The sequence below is a fragment of the Elgaria multicarinata genome, chromosome 20, assembly GCF_023053635.1.
Source record: "Elgaria multicarinata webbii isolate HBS135686 ecotype San Diego chromosome 20, rElgMul1.1.pri, whole genome shotgun sequence".
NCBI lineage: Eukaryota > Metazoa > Chordata > Lepidosauria > Squamata > Anguidae > Elgaria > Elgaria multicarinata.
Genome location: NC_086190.1, coordinates 20,077,244 through 20,095,299, shown reverse-complemented (window position 1 = coordinate 20,095,299; position 18,056 = coordinate 20,077,244). Strand labels below are relative to the sequence as shown.

At 58.3% G+C, this 18,056-nt stretch overlaps 1 protein-coding gene across 1 annotated transcript; it reads left to right on the top strand.

Moving 5' to 3' along the window:
- Positions 1 to 2,447: 2,447 nt before the first annotated feature.
- On the top strand, positions 2,448 to 17,145 carry LOC134411470 (anoctamin-7-like). Its single transcript, XM_063145293.1, has 23 exons — positions 2,448 to 2,684; positions 3,357 to 3,462; positions 3,755 to 3,942; positions 4,140 to 4,247; positions 4,366 to 4,502; positions 5,514 to 5,571; positions 5,706 to 5,816; positions 6,523 to 6,688; positions 7,171 to 7,261; positions 7,987 to 8,083; positions 8,352 to 8,495; positions 9,081 to 9,218; positions 9,623 to 9,721; positions 10,338 to 10,440; positions 10,719 to 10,830; positions 11,144 to 11,198; positions 11,611 to 11,708; positions 11,892 to 12,028; positions 12,594 to 12,799; positions 13,238 to 13,380; positions 13,477 to 13,567; positions 14,672 to 14,834; positions 16,977 to 17,145. Exons 1-23 carry the CDS (start codon positions 2,523 to 2,525, stop codon positions 17,006 to 17,008), a joined length of 2,745 nt encoding a protein of 914 aa, XP_063001363.1. The 5' UTR covers positions 2,448 to 2,522; the 3' UTR covers positions 17,009 to 17,145.
- Positions 17,146 to 18,056: the final 911 nt, after the last annotated feature.

Here is an 18,056-nt window from a genome sequence, read left to right as displayed (position 1 = left end):
CTGCAAAGGTCTGACTGCCATAACAGGCGTGTCCCCTTCCACACGCATGTTCTTGTGGAGGGGGCAGAGCAATTGGACCCCCACCCTCAGGGTTGAGGCATTCCAGCTTGGTGGGGGGGGTCTCTTCCTTGGCCCACGGGCATCCCAACTGCGCTGCTGGCCCGTATCCCAGCCCATGGCTCTATTCCAGCCATTGCCTCTGGCATCTCCCATGGGGTTCCTTGGGATCTCTGCAGCTCTGATGCACCCCAAATGGACCTGGAAGGGATCCCGGCTTTGCTGCCTTCGATCGCGCGCCTTTCTCTGCCGCTCGTGCCCAGAGCCAGGGTTAATATTTCATGAGCCGGGGGGGGGGGGGAGGGGGGCCTTCTTTGCGCAGACGTGAGGATGCCGGAAGGAAGGAGGCTTCTGGGACCAGAGTCTGCTGTGAGGCTCCGGAGAGCTCCGCTCCGCCTCGTGTGGGCCATGCCCGGGACAGGAGCCCAGGCCCACTCCCCTGCAGTCTGGCGGGCAGGGGGTGAAGGAGCCCTGAGCTAAGGGCAAGAGGTGCTTCCAAAGTGTAGGAGGGTTCATGGGAAATGAAGAGCAAACTCCTCTTTATAGAAACCCCCACACACACCTTTCTTAGAGACCAAAAAAATAAAATGGTGACAGCGCAGGGGATCATAGAATCATAGAATAGCAGAGTTGGAAGGGGCCTACAAGGCCATCGAGTCCAACCCCCTGCTCAATGCAGGAATCCACCCTAAAGCATCCCTGACAGATGGTTGTCCAGCTGCCTCTTGAATGCCTCTAGTGTGGGAGAGCCCACAACCTCCCTAGGTAGCTGATTCCACTGTCGCACTGCTCTAACAGTCAGGACGTTTTTCCTGATGTCCAGCCGGAATCTGGCTTCCTTTAACTTGAGCCCGTTATTCCGTGTCCTGCACTCTGGGAGAATCGAGAAGAGATCCTGGCCCTCCTCTGTGTGACAACCTTTTAAGTATTTGAAGAGTGCTATCATGTCTCCCCTCAATCTTCTCTTCTCCAGGCTAAACATGCCCAGTTCTTTCAGTCTCTCTTCATAGGGCTTTGTTTCTAGACCTCTGATCATCCTCGTTGCCCTCTTCTGAACACGCTCCAGCTTGTCTGCGTCCCTCTTGAATTGTGGAGCCCAGAACTGGACGCAATACTCTAGATGAGGCCTAACCAGGGCCGAATAGAGAGGAACCAGTACCTCACGTGATTTGGAAGCTATACTTCTATTAATGCAGCCCAAAATAGCATTTGCCTTTCTTGCAGCCATATCGCACTGTTGGCTCATATTCAGCTTGTGATCTACAACAATTCCAAGATCACCGCTTGCTTACAGCACCAGAAACCAGCAATGAAACGTTGGACTTTTACTCCTTCAGGGATTTTCCGAAGTAAGAATAAAGACAAAAGGGAAGCTGGGAGCACTGCTGGGCCCCCACAGATAACTCCATGAACGAAGCGGTTGCTGACTCCATAGCATTGTATGGAAGCCCCCTCGCCTATCTGAGCCCCACCAAAGTGCCCTTGCTTGCCCTTCCTGTCTGCCAAATTCACACCCCTGGTGAGGGTGATCGCTGTTCCCCACCCCGTGAACATTTTTGCTTCCTTTGTGTAAGCTGAGCAAGGCTTGTCTGCCTCTCGCTGACAGCTTTCCCCCAGAGCAGTTGGAATGATTGTGAGCATCCCGTGTCATCATAAGAGCAGAAGAAGAGCCTTGATGCTGGATCAGACCCAGGGTCCATCCAGTCCTGCACTCTGTTCCCCACAGTGGCCAACCCACAGGCAGGACACAGGTGCAGCAGCACTCTCCCGACCATGTTCCCCAGATACTGTTGCGGGGCATCTTAGGGTGCCAGGACCTCTCCCCACTCCTCCTCTCACGTTCGTCATATCGAGCATGTCCTGGAGCCTGACTGTCCCTTTTTTTGGCCTCCCTAGAACTAGCGGGGCGGGGGGTGGGAGTTGGTCAGTGGTTCCCCTTTGGGGGCTCCAGTGAGCCCAGGGACCGGGCTTGTGGGTTTCTGGAAGGCCCCCCCTCCCACCTGCCCCAAACCTGGAGCCCTGCAGCCGCCGCCGCCTCCGGCACAGTCATGCGCGGGCGTGGGGTGGGGGCGCCGCCCTGCTGCTCGGCAGTCGCTGCTGCTGCTCCCCCAGGAGTCCTCTGCTTCCTGCTGCCCACCTTTGCACCATCCTTCCTGCTGCCGCCGCCACCGGGGCTGGGCTCCTCCTCCTCCTCCCGCACATTTCCATAGCTACGCAGCCGGGCGGCACAGGGAGCTGCAATCGAGGCGGGGGCTGGGCTGGCACGGCTCCCCGGAGCCCCCTTTCCCCGGCCGCTCGCCTCCCCCGCCTGCGCCCCCGCCTGCCCATCCGCACCTCCTGCGCGGACCGAAGATGCTGCGCAGACAGGCGGCCTGGAAGGAGCAGCGATGATCGGGGGCGTCTCCTCTCCGGCCCCAGCCCCTTCCCCGGGGGGCTTCTCCTGAGCCCCGCCGCCGCCGCGCACCATGATCCGCAAGAAGGGCGCCAGGCCGGAGGCGCAGGACACCGGCTTGCTCCTGGGCCCGGGCCAGAGCCCCCCGGGCCTCTTGGGCGACCCCGACGACCTGCCAAACGGGGCCCCCGAAGGCAGCTTCGTAAGTACAGCGGGGCGTGGGGTGGGTGGAGGTGTCTCTGGCTGGCGGAGAAGTCCCGGGGCTCCCCACTCTCGGGGCCTCTGGCCTGGGAGGCTTTTCCTTGGGTGTGTTTCGCTGAGCGAACAAGAAAAAACGCTCTGCGTGTGCTCAGAGGGACCCTCATCACGCAGCCCCCTCCCCGTTGGGTTGGACTTTTATAATTCTCAGACCAGCTAAGCTGGCGGGGCGGGGGCGTGCGTTATGGGAGTTGTAGTCCAACAATCTGGGGGAAGGCTGTTCTCACGAGCCAGCTCTGGGGCCGGAGAGAGAGGGCGGACCCTTTCCATCTCAAGCGGTCCTGGGGCCGCACCTCTGCTCAGAAACAGGAGTCCACTGGCGCACAATGTTGTGGCCAGTAGGCACGTTGCGCTAGGATCCGGCCGCTAAGGAGACTTATCAGGCGGAAGTTAAATGCAGGGTGAGGAGACCCCAGGATGGTGGGCCAAGCAGGGTGGGTGAATATACCAGGGTGGTATATTCACAGGGGCCTTGGTATATTTGAGGAGGGGGGGGGGCTTTCAGTGGTCTCCCGGCCAGACCCTGGGCCTCTGCATCCTGGCTCCCACCCCAGCTGCCCCCTTCCCCCAGCTTGTACACGAGGCCCCGCCTTTAGTCTCTGAGCCAGTCTGGGCCCCACACCTGGTCTCCCCCCCTTTGTGTTGACAGGATGCGGACGAGGACGACGCCCCCATCTACGTTTATGGCACCGATGGATACGACTACGCTGACGCCGGCAGCGGCAACTATTTCAGAGATGGGCAGACGAAGATCGGTAAGCCCTCTGCCTTCGCTCCCCACCCTTGGTCCTCCGGCTCTGGCATTGTGCCAGAGTGGCTTGACTCCCTTGCAGGCTGAAAAGATAAGCCTTGCAAGAGCTGAGCTGCTTGATGGAAGAAAAGCTCCCCCCCCCCCAGCGCCTTCTTGGTGGTCACAGCAAGAGAGAGCGCTTCTGCCCATTCAGAGCATGTGAGAGCACGATCAGAGCAACGTGTCCAGGCTTTGCACACGCACTGGCGTTCCGAATTGGGCGTCCAGCCAGCTGCCCCCTTCTGCTCTGCCTGCAGACTTCGTGCTGGTCTGGGAAGAGAAGGTGCGGCCCTCGAAGAAGAAGAGGCGGAGCAAGCCGCCCCACCGCGACGGCGACAGGGGGGCAGATCCGGGGGGCGGCTGGGAGCAGGCCCATGGGCGGCGCGAGAGGTGCAAGCGGAAATTCCTCAAGAACCTGCGGAATGCCGGACTCCTGATGGAGAAGGTGATGGGCGGGGAGGCGGCTCTGTGAGTTTTGGCAGCGAGGCCCGAGCCTTGGCTGGCCAGAGGAGCCCTGGGCTACTGGCCCCACTCTGGCCTCCCACCTGCAGAAGAGGGTGGTTGTGGCGTGGGCCCTGGGGGCGTTACCAGCAGCCCTTCAGTGCCCTCCCACCCCCGACCCACATGCCGTCTCCATTGCAGGAGGAGACGCGGAGCGAGCGCAAGAGCATCCAGTACCTGAAGCTGAGCGCACCCTGGGAAGTGCTGGTGTATTACGCGGAAGAGCTCTGCATGCGGGCCCCGCTCCAGGTGAGGGCCTGGCTCAACTGGGGGCGGGGGCTGGGAATGGAAGGGGGGCGTTCGGCTTCCTCCCTCCCTTCCCTCGATCAGACCCCAGTGGCTCCTTCCTGTCCCGTCCCCCCCGTAGGCTCACCCCAACCCAGACCGGAACAGCTCAGCGGACCTGCTCCACAAGCTGCATGTCCCCAACGTCATGGAGCAGAGGGTGCCCAAGAAGCCCGTGGACTACTACACCTGCGCCTTCCGCAAGTCCAAGCTGGACAAGTGAGCGAGCGGGGGGGGGGGGGGTACCGTGGGGGGGGGGGGGGGCTGCCAGTCCCAAGGCCACCCCCATTCAGTTGGGGTGGGATGTTGCCTCCCTCCTCCCTGTCACGCAGACGTGGCTGCTTAGCCTCAGCCCAGGGGGGGTTGGGAACACCCTTCACTTTGAGGGCCAAATTCCATTTCGGAGATGCTCTTGGGGCCCACATTCTACAGGTGGGCGGTACCAAAGGCATAAGGGGCGGGGCAGAAACACCCCTGAACGCCAGCCTCTTTGAGCTTACGGAGCTCCCAGCCAGCAACGAAGCCTCCGGAGAGAGGTTCCAACTTCTCAGAATGTGTGTGGGGTGGGGTGGGGATGACGACACACAAGCTGGGACTGGTCGTGGGAAAGGGTGGGGCCAGGGAGTGGGGCACGGCCATCTGGGGAACCGAAACTAGGAGCGGTGGATTTGGCCCTGGGCTGAGCTTCTGGGCCCTTTGCTCCAGCCCCCAAATGTGTGACACGCGGGCACTGCTGTCGTGCTTTGGAACATTCAAAGTGTTTCCCTTCCACTCTCTGGTTGTGACTTTCACAACCAAAGGTCACAGGGTGCTGGCAGGGGTAGGCCAGTATTATTCCCCCTCTCTTGCTGATAGGAGAGGTGAGACGGGCAGTTTGTGGCAGGCCTGGACCGCCAGGAGACAGGCCCCCGCCTGAACCAGGAGAAGATTTAGGGCTAGGAGCAGTCGTTGGGGGCTGTTCCAACGAGGGGTCCGGGTGACCCAAGGTGGGTCTCCTCATCCCACTTCAACCTCTGTTCAAATAGGTCTAGCAGGTTTTGGGATTGTCTCCAAAACCTGTTTGAGCAGAGGTGACAGTGGGACAAAGGCAAATCAAATAATACAGCAGCACCCCTGCCTGCCCTGGAAAGCATCACTCCTTGTCTCCCGGACCACGTTCGGCTCTCTTAACACCGTGCATCCAATCCTGTGTTCAAAATGCCTTCTGTTCTCTCTTTCTCTCTCTCTCAGGTTCCTGGGCAGCAACTCGCACAACTCCTACTTCACCAACACGCAAAGGCATCGCATTGTGAGTGTTCAGGGGAGAAGGCCCGGTAGGGCAGAGGAGCACAGAGGGAGAAGGCTGAAGTGGGGCTTCTGGCTCGCCTTCTCCGCCCGGCTGCCCCCCTCCTCAGCCGCTGCCCCTCTCCACCCTGCTGGCAGGTGTATGAGATCCTGGCCCGGACCATCTACGGGAAGCGGAAGCACGCCGAGATCGGGATCGACCGGCTGCTGAACGAGGGCGTGTACTCCGCCGCCTTCCCGTTGCACGAGGTGAGGGGATGCTGGAGGGCAGAGGGGAGGGGCCAAGCTGCTCCCGCCCCTCAATCCCAGACGCCTGTAGTGGGGGCTGGTTCTGGCCCCGGTGGTGAGGGAGGGGCTGCAGTTCCGTGGTGGAGCCCCTGCTTGCAGGCAGAAAGTTTTTAATGTTTGTGAACCGCCCAGAGAGCTCCGGCTATTGGGCGGTATAGAAATGTAATTAATAATTAATTAATAAGGGCCGGGTTCAACCCCCGGCAGCATCTCTCAAGTAGGGCTGGAAAAACCACCGCCTGAAACCCTGGTGACGCTGCTGCCAGTCTGTGCTGACGAGACTGGGCCAGACGGACCCAGAGGGCTCACTCAGTAGAAGGCAGCTCCTTAGGTCCTGATGTAAAGAAAAGGGGGGACACTCTGCGCATGCTCCAAGGCACTCTTCTCTCCTGCTTTTTATCATCCCCATTTCACTTTCCAGTGGAAGAAATGCCATAGGGCATTTGGAGGATATTTGAAATAGATTATATCAGACCTTTAGCTGACTTCACCTGGAGGCCACGTCCCCTGAACGGCTCGTGTGCTGGCGTGAGCTTCCCTTTGGGGTTCAAAAAAGAGCAGTGGCTCCTAAGCGACAGTGTGCCGGCCGCTGAGGTTTGTCACTCAGGTGAGGGCCACTTCTGCTACATTGGCGGCACGGCCCTCTTCCCCCTCCCCTCTCCTGCAGGGCCCCTTTGAGCTGCCCGACTACGAGGTGCTGGGCGAGGCACTGAACCCCCGGCAGGTCCTGTTCCGCTTCTGGGCCCAGTGGCGATGTTGGTACAAGTACCAGCCCCTGGACCACATCCGGGCGTACTTTGGAGAGAAAGTGGCCATCTACTTCGCCTGGCTGGGTGAGCTGCACTCTGGAGCGGGGCCGCCCGTTCCGCCTCTCCCAACGGGACCCATCCTCCCCCCACCCCAGCAAGCTGGACGTTTTGCTCAGGTCCAGCTGCTTCCCATGGCAATTCCCATCATCTCCAGCCAGCTTAGCTGGAACATCTGAAGGACACCAAGTTGGGGGAGACTCACGCATCGGAGTGTCTAGTGGCAGGCTGTGAACTCTGTGCATGGTCAGAGGCTCCCTTCTCATGCTTTGGAGGGCCAGCTTGAACAAAGTCATGCACCGCGCGTGCTCAGAGAGAATTTCTCCCCCTTGGGAACGGCCTCGTGTCTCCTGCGGGGCTGAGCCCTGGCACTCCAGCGCGATCCTTCCTACACATGGCTCTTCCCAGGAGAGAGAGAGAGGTGGGGGCAGTATTCTGGGAGGAGGGAGGGGCTGGGGGGGGGTCTGGTCAGCGCTCACAGCCCCCACCTTGGGCCTCTTCCCTCGCAGGCTTCTACACGGCTTGGCTGCTTCCGGCTGCAGTCGTTGGCACGTTTGTGTTCCTGGCCGGCCTCTTCGCCATGGGGACAAACACGCCCGCGTGAGTGGGGCGGAGAGGGTGGGGGCAAAACAGCCAGCCTGGGGGAGTCCCAGGGTTTCCCTTACCACAGCACACACACCCCCAAGGTGGGAATTCAACTGATGAAGCTTTTCCTAGCTCTGCCACTGGAAGCAGGACACTGAGCTAGACAGATTCACCTTGGTCTGACCCAGCAAGAGTTGAATGTGCCTCTGAGACATGACTGTTAGGAGCATAACCACGTCTGAAGGGGGCTGGTTTTGCCCCTGAAGGTGGTCGCTGGAGAGCTGCTGCCCTTGTGCCCCTGGGAACCTGCCCCCCCCCCACCGCAGGGCATCTGGCTGTCCACTGTAGGAAGCAAGAGACTGGGCTACAGGCAGGGCCCAGCTTCTCCGTAGGCTCCTCTCACATGCTCCTGCCTGCATGTGATGCCCTCTGACTCGAGACCCTTGCTTGCGCTCTCTCATCTTCCCCTTCCCCTTCCCGGCCTCACTCAATCAGATAGCTATCTGTCTATGTAGGTATGTTCAGAGGCACTCTCTCCACATGCACTCCAAGGCTGCTGAGCTCCACTTATTTACCATCCCCCCTCACCCCCAGCTCAGTGTCAGATTTAAGCCCTGGTGCGGACTGAGGAAATCGAAGGGGATCCAATACGGGTCGGAGGCTGTGAGGAGATGCCCTTGGGTGCCTCTCCTTAGGGTGGCATCTTCCACTGACCCCCTCCCTCCCTCTGCTCCTTTCAGGCAAGAGATCTGTAGCAGTGGGGGGCAGTTCCTCATGTGCCCCCTTTGTGACACTTGTGGCAACTGGAACATCTCCGAGATCTGCCCCATGGCGAAGGTGAGGAGTGGGGCGGGGGGAGAGGAAGAAGAGGGTCGCTGTGACGTCATAGACCCTAGAGCATGCTGGGAGCTGTAGTGGTCGCCTTTTACAACAGGCTCTGATTGGTGGGTTCTAATACAAAAACCAAAAATCCTGGAAGCGTGAAGTCTGCTCACTCTTGGCAGACCATAATGGTGGCGGTGGTGCCTGTGCCTGGCAGCCTGGCAGGAATCGCTCAAGGGGGCTGGCTTCTCGCTCCCCTCTCTCTCTGCTGTCGTCCCACCAGGTGGGCTACCTCTTTGACCATCCAGGCACGGTCTTCTTCAGCATCTTCATGTCCTTCTGGGCTGTGAGCTTCCTGGAATACTGGAAGCGGAAAAACGCCACCCTGGCCCACCACTGGGACTGTATGGATTTCCAAGAGGAGGAGGCAAGTGGAAGCCGGATCTGGGCTGGGCTGGGCCGGGACCCCAGGCCTCTCCTTATCCTTCCGGAGGTGGGGTGGGTGCTGCAGAGCCACCCAGCCAGGCAGTGAAACTCCGTGCAAGTCCGAAAGTCAGGTGCCCACGTGGGCACTGGGGACTCCCAAGCAGTGGGGGGTTGGCAGAGTTTTCGTGGCTGTTTCTGTGGCCCTGGTGGCTTCTTTGCCCCTACCTGGGTGAGGCGGCAGCTTCCAGTTTCTGCTGACACAGGGAGGCCGGTGAAACTGACCATGCACACAATGCACACATCCCAGGATTGGATATGAAAACATTTCCATGTTTATTCATGTCTAAAATTGTACGTGGTACCCTTCAGGGGCCGATCCACATTCCCAGGGTGATACAAATATCTACTAAGCAAAGGGACCAACAAAACAGCAAGATAGATAAAGAATCCTGAACAATGCCAGGTGGACATTATGATCCTGAAGAGGAGTCGATGCTGTTGAGTCCAGTGGGCTTCCTCCGTTTAGGAATGCGGCCGCTTCTCTCCAGGAACCATCAGGTCCTCCCTGCCTCTCTCCCTTTTCCAGGAACGGCCTCGGCCTGAGTTTGCGGCCAGGGCCCCTTGCATGGAGCAGAACCCCGTCACGGGGGTGAAGGAGCCCTACTTCCCCGAGCGGGACCGGCTCTCGCGCATCCTGACCGGGTCCATGGCCATTATCATCATGGTGAGCTGCACCCATGCGCTTGCCCCACACAGAGGCCCTCAGGAGTGTGTGTGGCGGGGGGGATCCCTATCTAAGTCCACCAACATCCTTCGGTCTCTCCCCGCCCCAAACTTGGTCCAATCCAGAGATTTTCCAAGCCACCTGTGTGGAGTGAATTAATTGTGTTTGTGGTCACAGTCTTGTGCTGGGAGCTTGTTTTGCTCATCTTTGCCAGAAAGAACACTTCTACAAACTTTGAAACTGAGGATCTGGTGTCTGAGCTTTGCTGCTGCTTCTTTTCCTCCTCCCTCCCCATCCCCTTTCCTTTCATGTTGTGCCTTGAGGACAGGGATTGTAACCAGGAATTATATACTGTAAGTCCCCCCTCTCTTGCCGCCAAATGCTTCGGTTCTCTCCCCGCCCAGCTCTGCGTGGTAATGATCTTCTTGGTGTCGGTGATCATGTACCGTGGGATCGTCAGCACCATGATGTACCACACGGGGAACACGATCTTGATGACCCAGGTGAGTGAAAGAGAAAAGAGCCCTGCTGCAGTGTTGCGCTTGGCCTGGCGCTTGGCTCCCACCCTCCGCGGGGAAGGCCTGGGGCTGTGGCCACAGGCGGACTGGCAGAGGCCGTGGGGAGCCTCCCCTTGTGGGTCTTCCAGGCCCTTCTGGAGAGGGAGCCACGTTCGTCTGTTGCAGCAAGGAGGCTGGGGCACGTTTGTTCCGACAGACGCTTTCATGAGCCTGCATTGAATGAAGTGGACTGAGGTCCACGAAAGCTATTGGCCAGGTTGGCTGGGAATGATGTGAGTTGCAATCCAACAGGTCTGGAGGGGGCACTCCTTGGGGAAAGCTCTGGTCAGAATGAATGTGTTAGTCTTCAAGGTGCCACAAGACTCTTGGCTGATTTGACTCCTTTTGGATTAACCTGTCCTGCCCAAGCGTGTTCTCTGATGTGGGCCATACACACCTAGCCCCTGTGGTCTTTCTGGCTGGGGTCTCTCCTGGGGGAGTTTAGAGAGCTCCAACCAAGAATGAAGCCCCCCACTTCTGAGTTTGTGGAGAGAGGCGCTTTGGGGGCAGACCAAGTGGGGGGGGGGACCACGGGCCGCGTCACTCCTCCCGTGTCCCGCAGGCAGGGAACATCGCCAACATCAGCAGCTCCATGGTCAATCTGGTCCTCATTCTCCTCATGAGCCAAGTCTACACCTCTCTAGCCGAGAAGCTCACCAGGTGGGGTGAGTCGGACACCCCCCTTCCCCTCCCAGCTGCCTGGGGGAAACACCAGCCACCCCCCAATGTTGCCATGGCCGGACCACGGAGGGTGGGGCACTTTTGCACACGTGAGGCTCACCGGCCTCCCTGGTGCCAGTTGTAGCAAGCAGCTTCTTGGAACTCCTGAAGTTTTGAGCCACGATTGGGCTTCCTGCTCATGTCCCTCCGCGCTACTTCTGAGCTTCCATGGCTGGCATACCTCACACACACGTCACATCCCCTGCTCGTGCCGCCTTTGCAGAGATGCACCGGACTCAGACGCAGCATGAGGACGCCTTCACCTTCAAAGTCTTCATCTTCCAGTTTGTCAACTTCTACTCCTCCCCTTTCTATGTGGCTTTCTTCAAAGGCCGGTACGGGATGCAGCAATGGGGGGGGGAGGAGGAGGAGGAGGCCATTTGGGGGGTGGGATGGATGTCGCTGCAGAATCCAGCCCTTTTGCAGGGGCTCAGGATGGGTCCCGGCCAGCAGAGCAGCTTCCCAGTGGAGCTGCGGAGCTGCTTGGGTGTAGCTGGGAGACCCACCTGGCCCAATCCAGCAGTCAGGACCCAGGGCCCCGACGGCAGTGCCCAGGGCTATCACTGTGGTGCTCCTGTTCCTGGGGTGCGATTCACATGGCCTGAGGCAGCCCTGTGCAGCGTCAGACACCTCCCTCTGTCCCTGCAGGTTTGTGGGCTACCCCGGTCAATATGGAAAACTCCTGGGCATGAGGAACGAAGACGTAAGTGCTGGGGCAGACAAGACCAATTGTTCCTCTTGGGGAGCGGGTTGCCATTTTCTGGTTCCGCTTTCTGGGCATTGCTGGGTTGGATGCTAACGCCAGAGCCAACCGAACGTTTCCCAGTCCAGGAGAGGCTTTGCTTTCTGTGGCAATTTGTTTCTGTCCTGCTGTTGACACTGATCAAACAGGTTTGTCACTGTTTGAAACAGTACAAAGGAAAGCCTGCCACACCTGTTTAACCAAAGTCCGAGGTGGGAGAAATAGGCTCACCACGAGCAGCTGGGCCCCCAATTCCTAGGCAGGCCAGGGGCACCTCTTGGCATTCAGAGGCTCAGCACCCGTGTCGCAGAAGTCTCTCCTGAGCTGCGCAGGGGTCCAACTGCCCGCTCCCTCTCCCTCTCCCTCCCTGCAGTGCGGTCCAGGCGGATGCCTCATTGAGCTGGCCCAGCAACTCTTCATCATCATGGTCGGGAAGCAGATTGTCAGCAACATCCAGGAGTTCCTTTTTCCGTGAGTGGGGCTGGGGGGGGGACTGTCCACACGTCCCCTTCCTCTTGGGCTCTGGCTGCTGGGCGGACAGACGGGCAGCTGGGCTCTTGCAGCCCCGCCAAGGGCCCTGGGAGGTCTCGCAGTGTGGGCCGCCAGCCAGCATTTGCCCGTTCCCCAGCGCGTTGCCCCTTTCTTCCCCTGCAGCAAGCTGAAGGCCTGGCGCCAGAAGCGGAAGCTGGCCCGGGTGCGCGGCTCCCAGATCAGCCAGGAGCCAAAACGCTGGGAGGAGGACTACGAGCTGATTGAGTGCGAGGGCCTCTTTGAGGAGTACCTGGAGATGGGTAAGCGGGGCAGGAGAGGTGGAGCCGCTAGGGGGACCCTCTTCTGTGCCTGCCAAACCTCTGCAGGCGGACGGAGCAGCTTCCCTGTAGTCCCACCTGGCTCAGCACAGCCCACCCCCCTTTTTTGGTGAACTCCTTTGGAATTTTGAGTGTCGTGGACACTCTCACAAGATGGCTGCCGTGAGAGACTGGCTTGCCCATTCATGACATGGCCACCACGGTGGGCGTGGCTGGTCACAAAGCACTCCTTCCAATCTAGTAGCCAAGTAGCACAATTCATAGGGGCAGAAGTATTGGAAGGGCCTTCGAAGGTCATCAAGGCCAGCCCCCCCCGCCCTGGTTCAAGGCAGGCTGTGGCCGCAGCCTCCCCTGCCAAGGTGCCTCTGCTTTAAACCCCTCTCCTGCAGAAGCAAGAGCAGAATCAGCAAGAAAAGCAGCCCCTCTCAGCTTCCCTCCTCCAAACCTGATGCAGCTGAGACCTACCCTTCAGGGGCGTTGTGAGGATCCCTACTGAGATGTGGCAGGCGGATGACGCTTAGTCTGTCTTCCTTCCTCTCTTCCTTAGTGCTCCAGTTTGGTTTCATCACCATTTTTGTGGCCGCATTCCCACTGGCGCCACTCTTTGCGCTGCTCAACAACTGGGTGGAGATCCGCCTGGACGCCCAGAAATTTGTCTGCGAGTACCGCCGCCCTGTGGCAGAGCGGGCCCAGGACATAAGCGTCTGGTTCTTCATCCTGGACGTCCTGGCGCAAATCTCCGTTATTGTCAACGTGAGTCCGGGAGACGTGCAGACTCACGCGTCCAACACGCTCAAGGCCCAGGGGAGGGGAGGGGAGGGGGATGCCGATTCTACTACCCGAGGCCAGTGCCAAGGGTCGGCATCGTCAGGCGAGTGCCCGCACCCCCAGCAGCACCCCCCTGCTGCTCCCCTCTCTTCCCCATTGCAACCTACTTGTTCACCGCCTCTCGCTCCAACCCAGACAGCGGTGGTGGTGAGGAGAAGAAAGAGCAGCAGCAGCGTACACCGCAGCCCTCATGCCTGCAGGCCGGCTGTTCCCGGGTTGCCTTGGTGGGGGGCACCGTAGGAACCTCTCAGAACCCGGTGGGAATGTGTAGAGTTTGCAGCGCAGCTGTGCCCCTTCGGCGAACGGGGCAAACGAGAGAGGCTCCCGCCTGGGTTCCAGCCGTGGCCTTTGCTCTGCCCACAGGCCTTCCTCATTGCCTTCACCTCCGATTTCTTGCCACGCCTCCTCTACCAATATGAGTACGACAGCCACCTCCACGGCTACGTCAACTTCACCCTGGCCTATTCCCCGCCCAGCTACGTGGACAGCAACCACACCATGTGCCGGTGAGCAGAGCCGGGCCTCTTCCACCAGCCCCAGCCCGCCACGGGCCGTGGCTGCTCAGCCACACTGACTGGCCGTGCCGGCATCTGCCTCCCCAGGTACAAGGCCTTCCGCGACGCCCACGGGAGCTACACCCTCTTCTACTGGAAATTGCTGGCCATTCGCTTGGGCTTCATCATCGCCTTCGAGGTGAGAAGAACTGCGGCTCGGTGGGAAAACCGAAGCGGCCCACCATGTTTCTCTTGGAAGGGTGGGGTAGAGAGCCTTAGAATACAGCCACGAGAAATCCGGTAATCATGTCGATTCCCCACCTCCTTTAGTGTTCACCACTGAGGAATCGCTTTTAGACGCCAGGCAGCGCACAACACTTCGCAAATAGATCAAACGGAAGGAGGCGCTGCCCCGTTTGCAGCCGGCGGTCGTCTTGTCTGGCTGGAGGCAAGGGAGGCATCTTTGACGTCCAAGTCAATTATGTCTGTCATATCCGTAAAATAAGCTAATCTGCAATCCATTTTCAGACTTTATTCCAAACGGATTTTCTCCAGGCGACACAAACTCATTTCCCAGGTGAAACTAAAAGAGGAGAGAAGACTACAAGCCGTGTTTTGGGCTCCTGTGGTCAAACGTACGCTGTCAATCTGCACTTGGATTGTCTCCTGTAACTGAATATAATCGTCTGATTTAACTGGATTCTGTTTCATTCCATTTTAATTTAATTTGCTTTATTTAAGCTGCAATCCTTTGCATGTTTAGACAAAATAAAAGCCCTACAACTCCCAGCATTCCCCAGCCAGCTGTAGGACTTTTTTTTCTCTGCCTAAACATGCGTAGGATTGCAAGCTTACTTGAATAATCTCCTACCTGAACAGTCTTTGTGTCTAATATTAAAAATAACTAAAAAATATATACGTGACATTTGCTGAATTCTGATCTGGCATAGATGTCGACTGGTTAGGGAAATGAATTTCACCTCTGCAGAGTTTCATATTAATCCGTCTCTTGTGAATTTTTGGGGACACAATTCTTAAGAGTGCGCCCTCCTCCTCCTCCTCCTCCTCCTCCACGCAGATGCCTGTGCACGTGTCTCAGCCCTGTGACTGAGCTCTGGATCGAGAAGCCCCCAGTTCAAATGAGCTCTAGGGAAGCCACTCTCTCTTGGCCTCAGTCTTCCCATCTGCAACACGGGGAGAGCAAATGCCAGCCGACCTCACCGGGTCCTTACAAGGGTGAAAGCGACGAACGCAGGGGAAGCCCTGGGCACATGCCGACGCTCCCTCTTCTCCTCCCTTGCAGCATGTCGTCTTCTTCTGCCTGCGCCTCATTGACTGGCTGGTCCCGGATGTCCCTGAATCCCTGGAGGTGAAGATCAAGCGGGAGCGCTACCTGGCCAAGCAGGCCCTGGCAGACAACCAGGACGTGCTGCTGACGGTGAGTCGCGACTCCTCTCCCTCACCAGGTCAGTGCCTCTTCCGCACTCGGGCGCCTCTGTGTGTGCGTGTCTCCTTGTTGGTGCCAAACACCCGGCAGCAAGGCAGGGGGGGCTGGGCGCCCCCCTCCCTGGACCTGCGTTTCTGGCCGGTTCTCCTGAAGACCCCCTGAACTGCCCCAGAATCTGGATACTCAAAGGAAAGGCCTTGTTTTGTTCTCTCCCCTTGCCCTTTCTGGTCCTGCCTACAGGGGAGAGTCTGATCAGCATTCATGTTTGTTCATGTTGAGCAGCAGAGCAGTGTAGTGGTTAGAGCATTGGACTGGGATGCGAGAGACCGGGGTTCTAGTCCCCGCTTGCTATGAAGCTCACTGGGTGACTTGAGACCAGTCTCTGACTCTCAGCTTTACCTACCTCACAGGGTTGTTGTGAGGATAAACATGGGGGGGCGGGCAGACCACACGAACCACCTTGGACTCACTGGGAGTGGAGGGAGTGGGCTACAAGCATAACAAATTTAAAAAGTAGCAAATTGATTGATTTGATTGATTTATTACATTTATATACCGCCCCATTGCCAAAGCTCTCTGGGCAGTTTACAAAAGTTTAAAACAGTGAACATTAAAAAGTATACAAAATGTAAAACCATCAAAAACATAAACAGTATAAAAACAATGATACATATCTATGAGCATTGGAACAGGTTATCTGAAATGTGTGTCTATTGCTCACAATTCATTTCAGCAGACGAATTGCACAAAGCAGAACCAGCCTTTGGCCCAAGGTCTGCTTTTAGGGTTGCTTGAGCCTCCCGCAGGGATGCAACAAGGCAAGAATGCCTCTGGGCATATAGAGAGTGGATGTCCTTCTCCAAAGCCAACTCGTGGCCCAGCCAGAACGAGGTTCTGGGGCTCCCAGTTCAGAGGATGTGCCTGACGCCTGGCCACGCTTCTGCTCCAGGACCTCTCTCTCTCTGTAGCAACTCTGAGGGTTTGCTGTGCTGTCATTGGGCAAAGCCCTAAGACCAGGGCAGGGGGGCTCTAGAGAAGCGGACACGCCCGCCCCCCAGCATCCTGACCGATTGCTGACCCTCCCCTTGGATCAAGCCCACACACATCTTGTTGGGTGTCCAGCGAGAAGGAATTAGAAGTGGTGGCCACGCATCATGCCAGTTGAAGAACCCTGAGAAGCCAAGGCCCAGAGCCTGCTTACATTGCCAGGCCCAGCCTGTCGGGAACGGGCAGCTGCCATAACCCCACCACGTGGGCCTCCCCCACAACCACAGCCCCCGCACCCCCGAGCTCCTGCAGTTGGCCTGAGAGGAGGCAGAAGACCCAGCAGGCCCCTTTTGGGGTAACCCCCTCGCCCACGCACCCCCTGCCACTGCTTCTGGGTAGCTGTGAGTTGAGCCTGCGCAAGTGTGGCGTGATCTCGGTGTGTTGTGGTGCGGCGTGCCCCGTGTTGTGTTCCTGGTGCTCTCGTGATGTGTTTGCACTATGTGGAGCGGGACCCGCCGGCGCCCTTGTGGTAAGTGGATCCCACTCCTCCCAGTCACAAGCACGTAGCCCATGCCTTCCCCTGCTGGGTGGGGGCATTTTGGGATGCTCCCACGCTGTGGGGTGGCCTGGCTCTTGGGCATTCCCCCCCCCACTCTCTCTCGTGAATTCCCCCCCTCCCTTGAGCTGGAAGGGTTCAGTACCCCTCCCCATAACACCGCCCCGGTTTATGCCAAGGTTGAGCCCTCTCCACTACACGGGAAGAAGTAAGAAGGGAGGAGAGAAGCTGGGTCTGCTGGGCCACAGGCCCTGCTGCCAGTCCTTCTTGGTTTGTCTTCAAGATGAGGGCGCAACTGTGGCCTCTATGGACGTTTTACATCTCTGTGACTCGAGTGCTTTTATGTTGGGAACCAGGATATCTCCCCTTCTCCCCCTCTTGGCCCCATCAGCCCCCCCCCCCCATATTAGGCCTGTTTTTTGCCCCTCTTTTCAGGTTTGTAACATTTGCCATCTTGCTCCCCTATTCAAAGCCTGGGGTTTCCTAGCACCATTCTGCCCAGTGCTGAGCCTCCCTGACCCTATTCCATGGATCTTGACCCATTTGTAGCCAGGTGTTGCCACGATATTCTAACCGTGCCGCCCTGGTTTCTTTTTGGTTTCTCTCCTCCATGCACAGCAAGCAGCTTTTTACCCAGCAGCATGATCTAGCGAGGCCAGAAGCACAGAGGCTGTCGGATTCCCCTCCGCTTTGGACCATGCGGCGTGGCGCACGGAGGGCGCTGGGGATGTGGCAGAACTCCCGCTCCTGCATGAGGCCTTTAAGGAACCAGAAGGCAGACGACGGACGCTGCTGCACTTGCGGGCCACCGCTGGCCACTTGGCCACCCCGTGTCATTTGTCACAGACACACAACCACACTCTGCCACCACGAGGGCTGCTTTGCTTCCTGGCTGCTCTGAGACCCTGGCTTCAGACCTCCATCTCCATTCCACTCTCCCCCACCCCCCACTCGCCTTCTGTCACCTGGAGATGGGCCACGGGGACCTGGAAAGGTAGCATTCACGAACCTCTCCCCTGTGAAAACCTCCCGTTGAATTCTCTCTTGTCTTCCCACAGCCATGAGAAGTCAGGCAGTAGGGCTTTATAGGCCACGTTGGTAGCCAAGGGGCTCTGGGAAGGGCTTGGCCCCAGCCAGTGCCCCCCACATTCCCGCTGAGAAGAGCATCCCTTCCGGAATATGGCACCGGGCACAACTGTGTGCCAAAGAGCTGTGCGCTCAGCATGTAATGCAGCGCGAGTCACCAGGAATCGCCCTTTTGTTCATGCGGCCCACGGCTGGAGTGTTTTTACTGCCTCCGCTTGTCCTTCTGACGCCCATGAGGTGTCTGTGTTTCCCTCGTGAGCATGTGTGAGAAGGGGGCGGCCTTTGCCAAACTCAGAAACTGCGGGGATGATATTCTGCGACAAGTGTTTAAACACTTGTGCTCGAGCAGTGCAGTCGTGGGGGCAGCTGGTGCTTCAAGAAGCCCAAAGGGAGTAGCAGGGCTTTGGAATGGGTGGCTGGATCTTGGAGATCTGGGGGATTGTCTTGCCTCATTGTCACAACAGCCCTGCGAGGCAGGCTAGGCCAATGGCTGTATAATCGCGCCCCTGGCATCACTGCAAGACAAGGACAGCCAGGCGAGAATTGAGGATGCCAAAGAAAGAAACACTGCCCTAGAATTTAGGGTTGGAGTTAGTACACACTTCCCTGGGA

Bases quoted from the DNA above. Each gene is read 5' to 3' on its own strand.
- LOC134411470 (XM_063145293.1), top strand. From the start codon at position 2,523: ATGATCCGCAAGAAGGGCGCCAGGCCGGAGGCGCAGGACACCGGCTTG. The intron at 11,709-11,891 runs GTGAGTGGGGCT...CTTCCCCTGCAG, and splicing joins ATCCAGGAGTTCCTTTTTCC to CAAGCTGAAGGCCTGGCGCC. The intron at 13,381-13,476 runs GTGAGCAGAGCC...CTGCCTCCCCAG, and splicing joins AGCAACCACACCATGTGCCG to GTACAAGGCCTTCCGCGACG.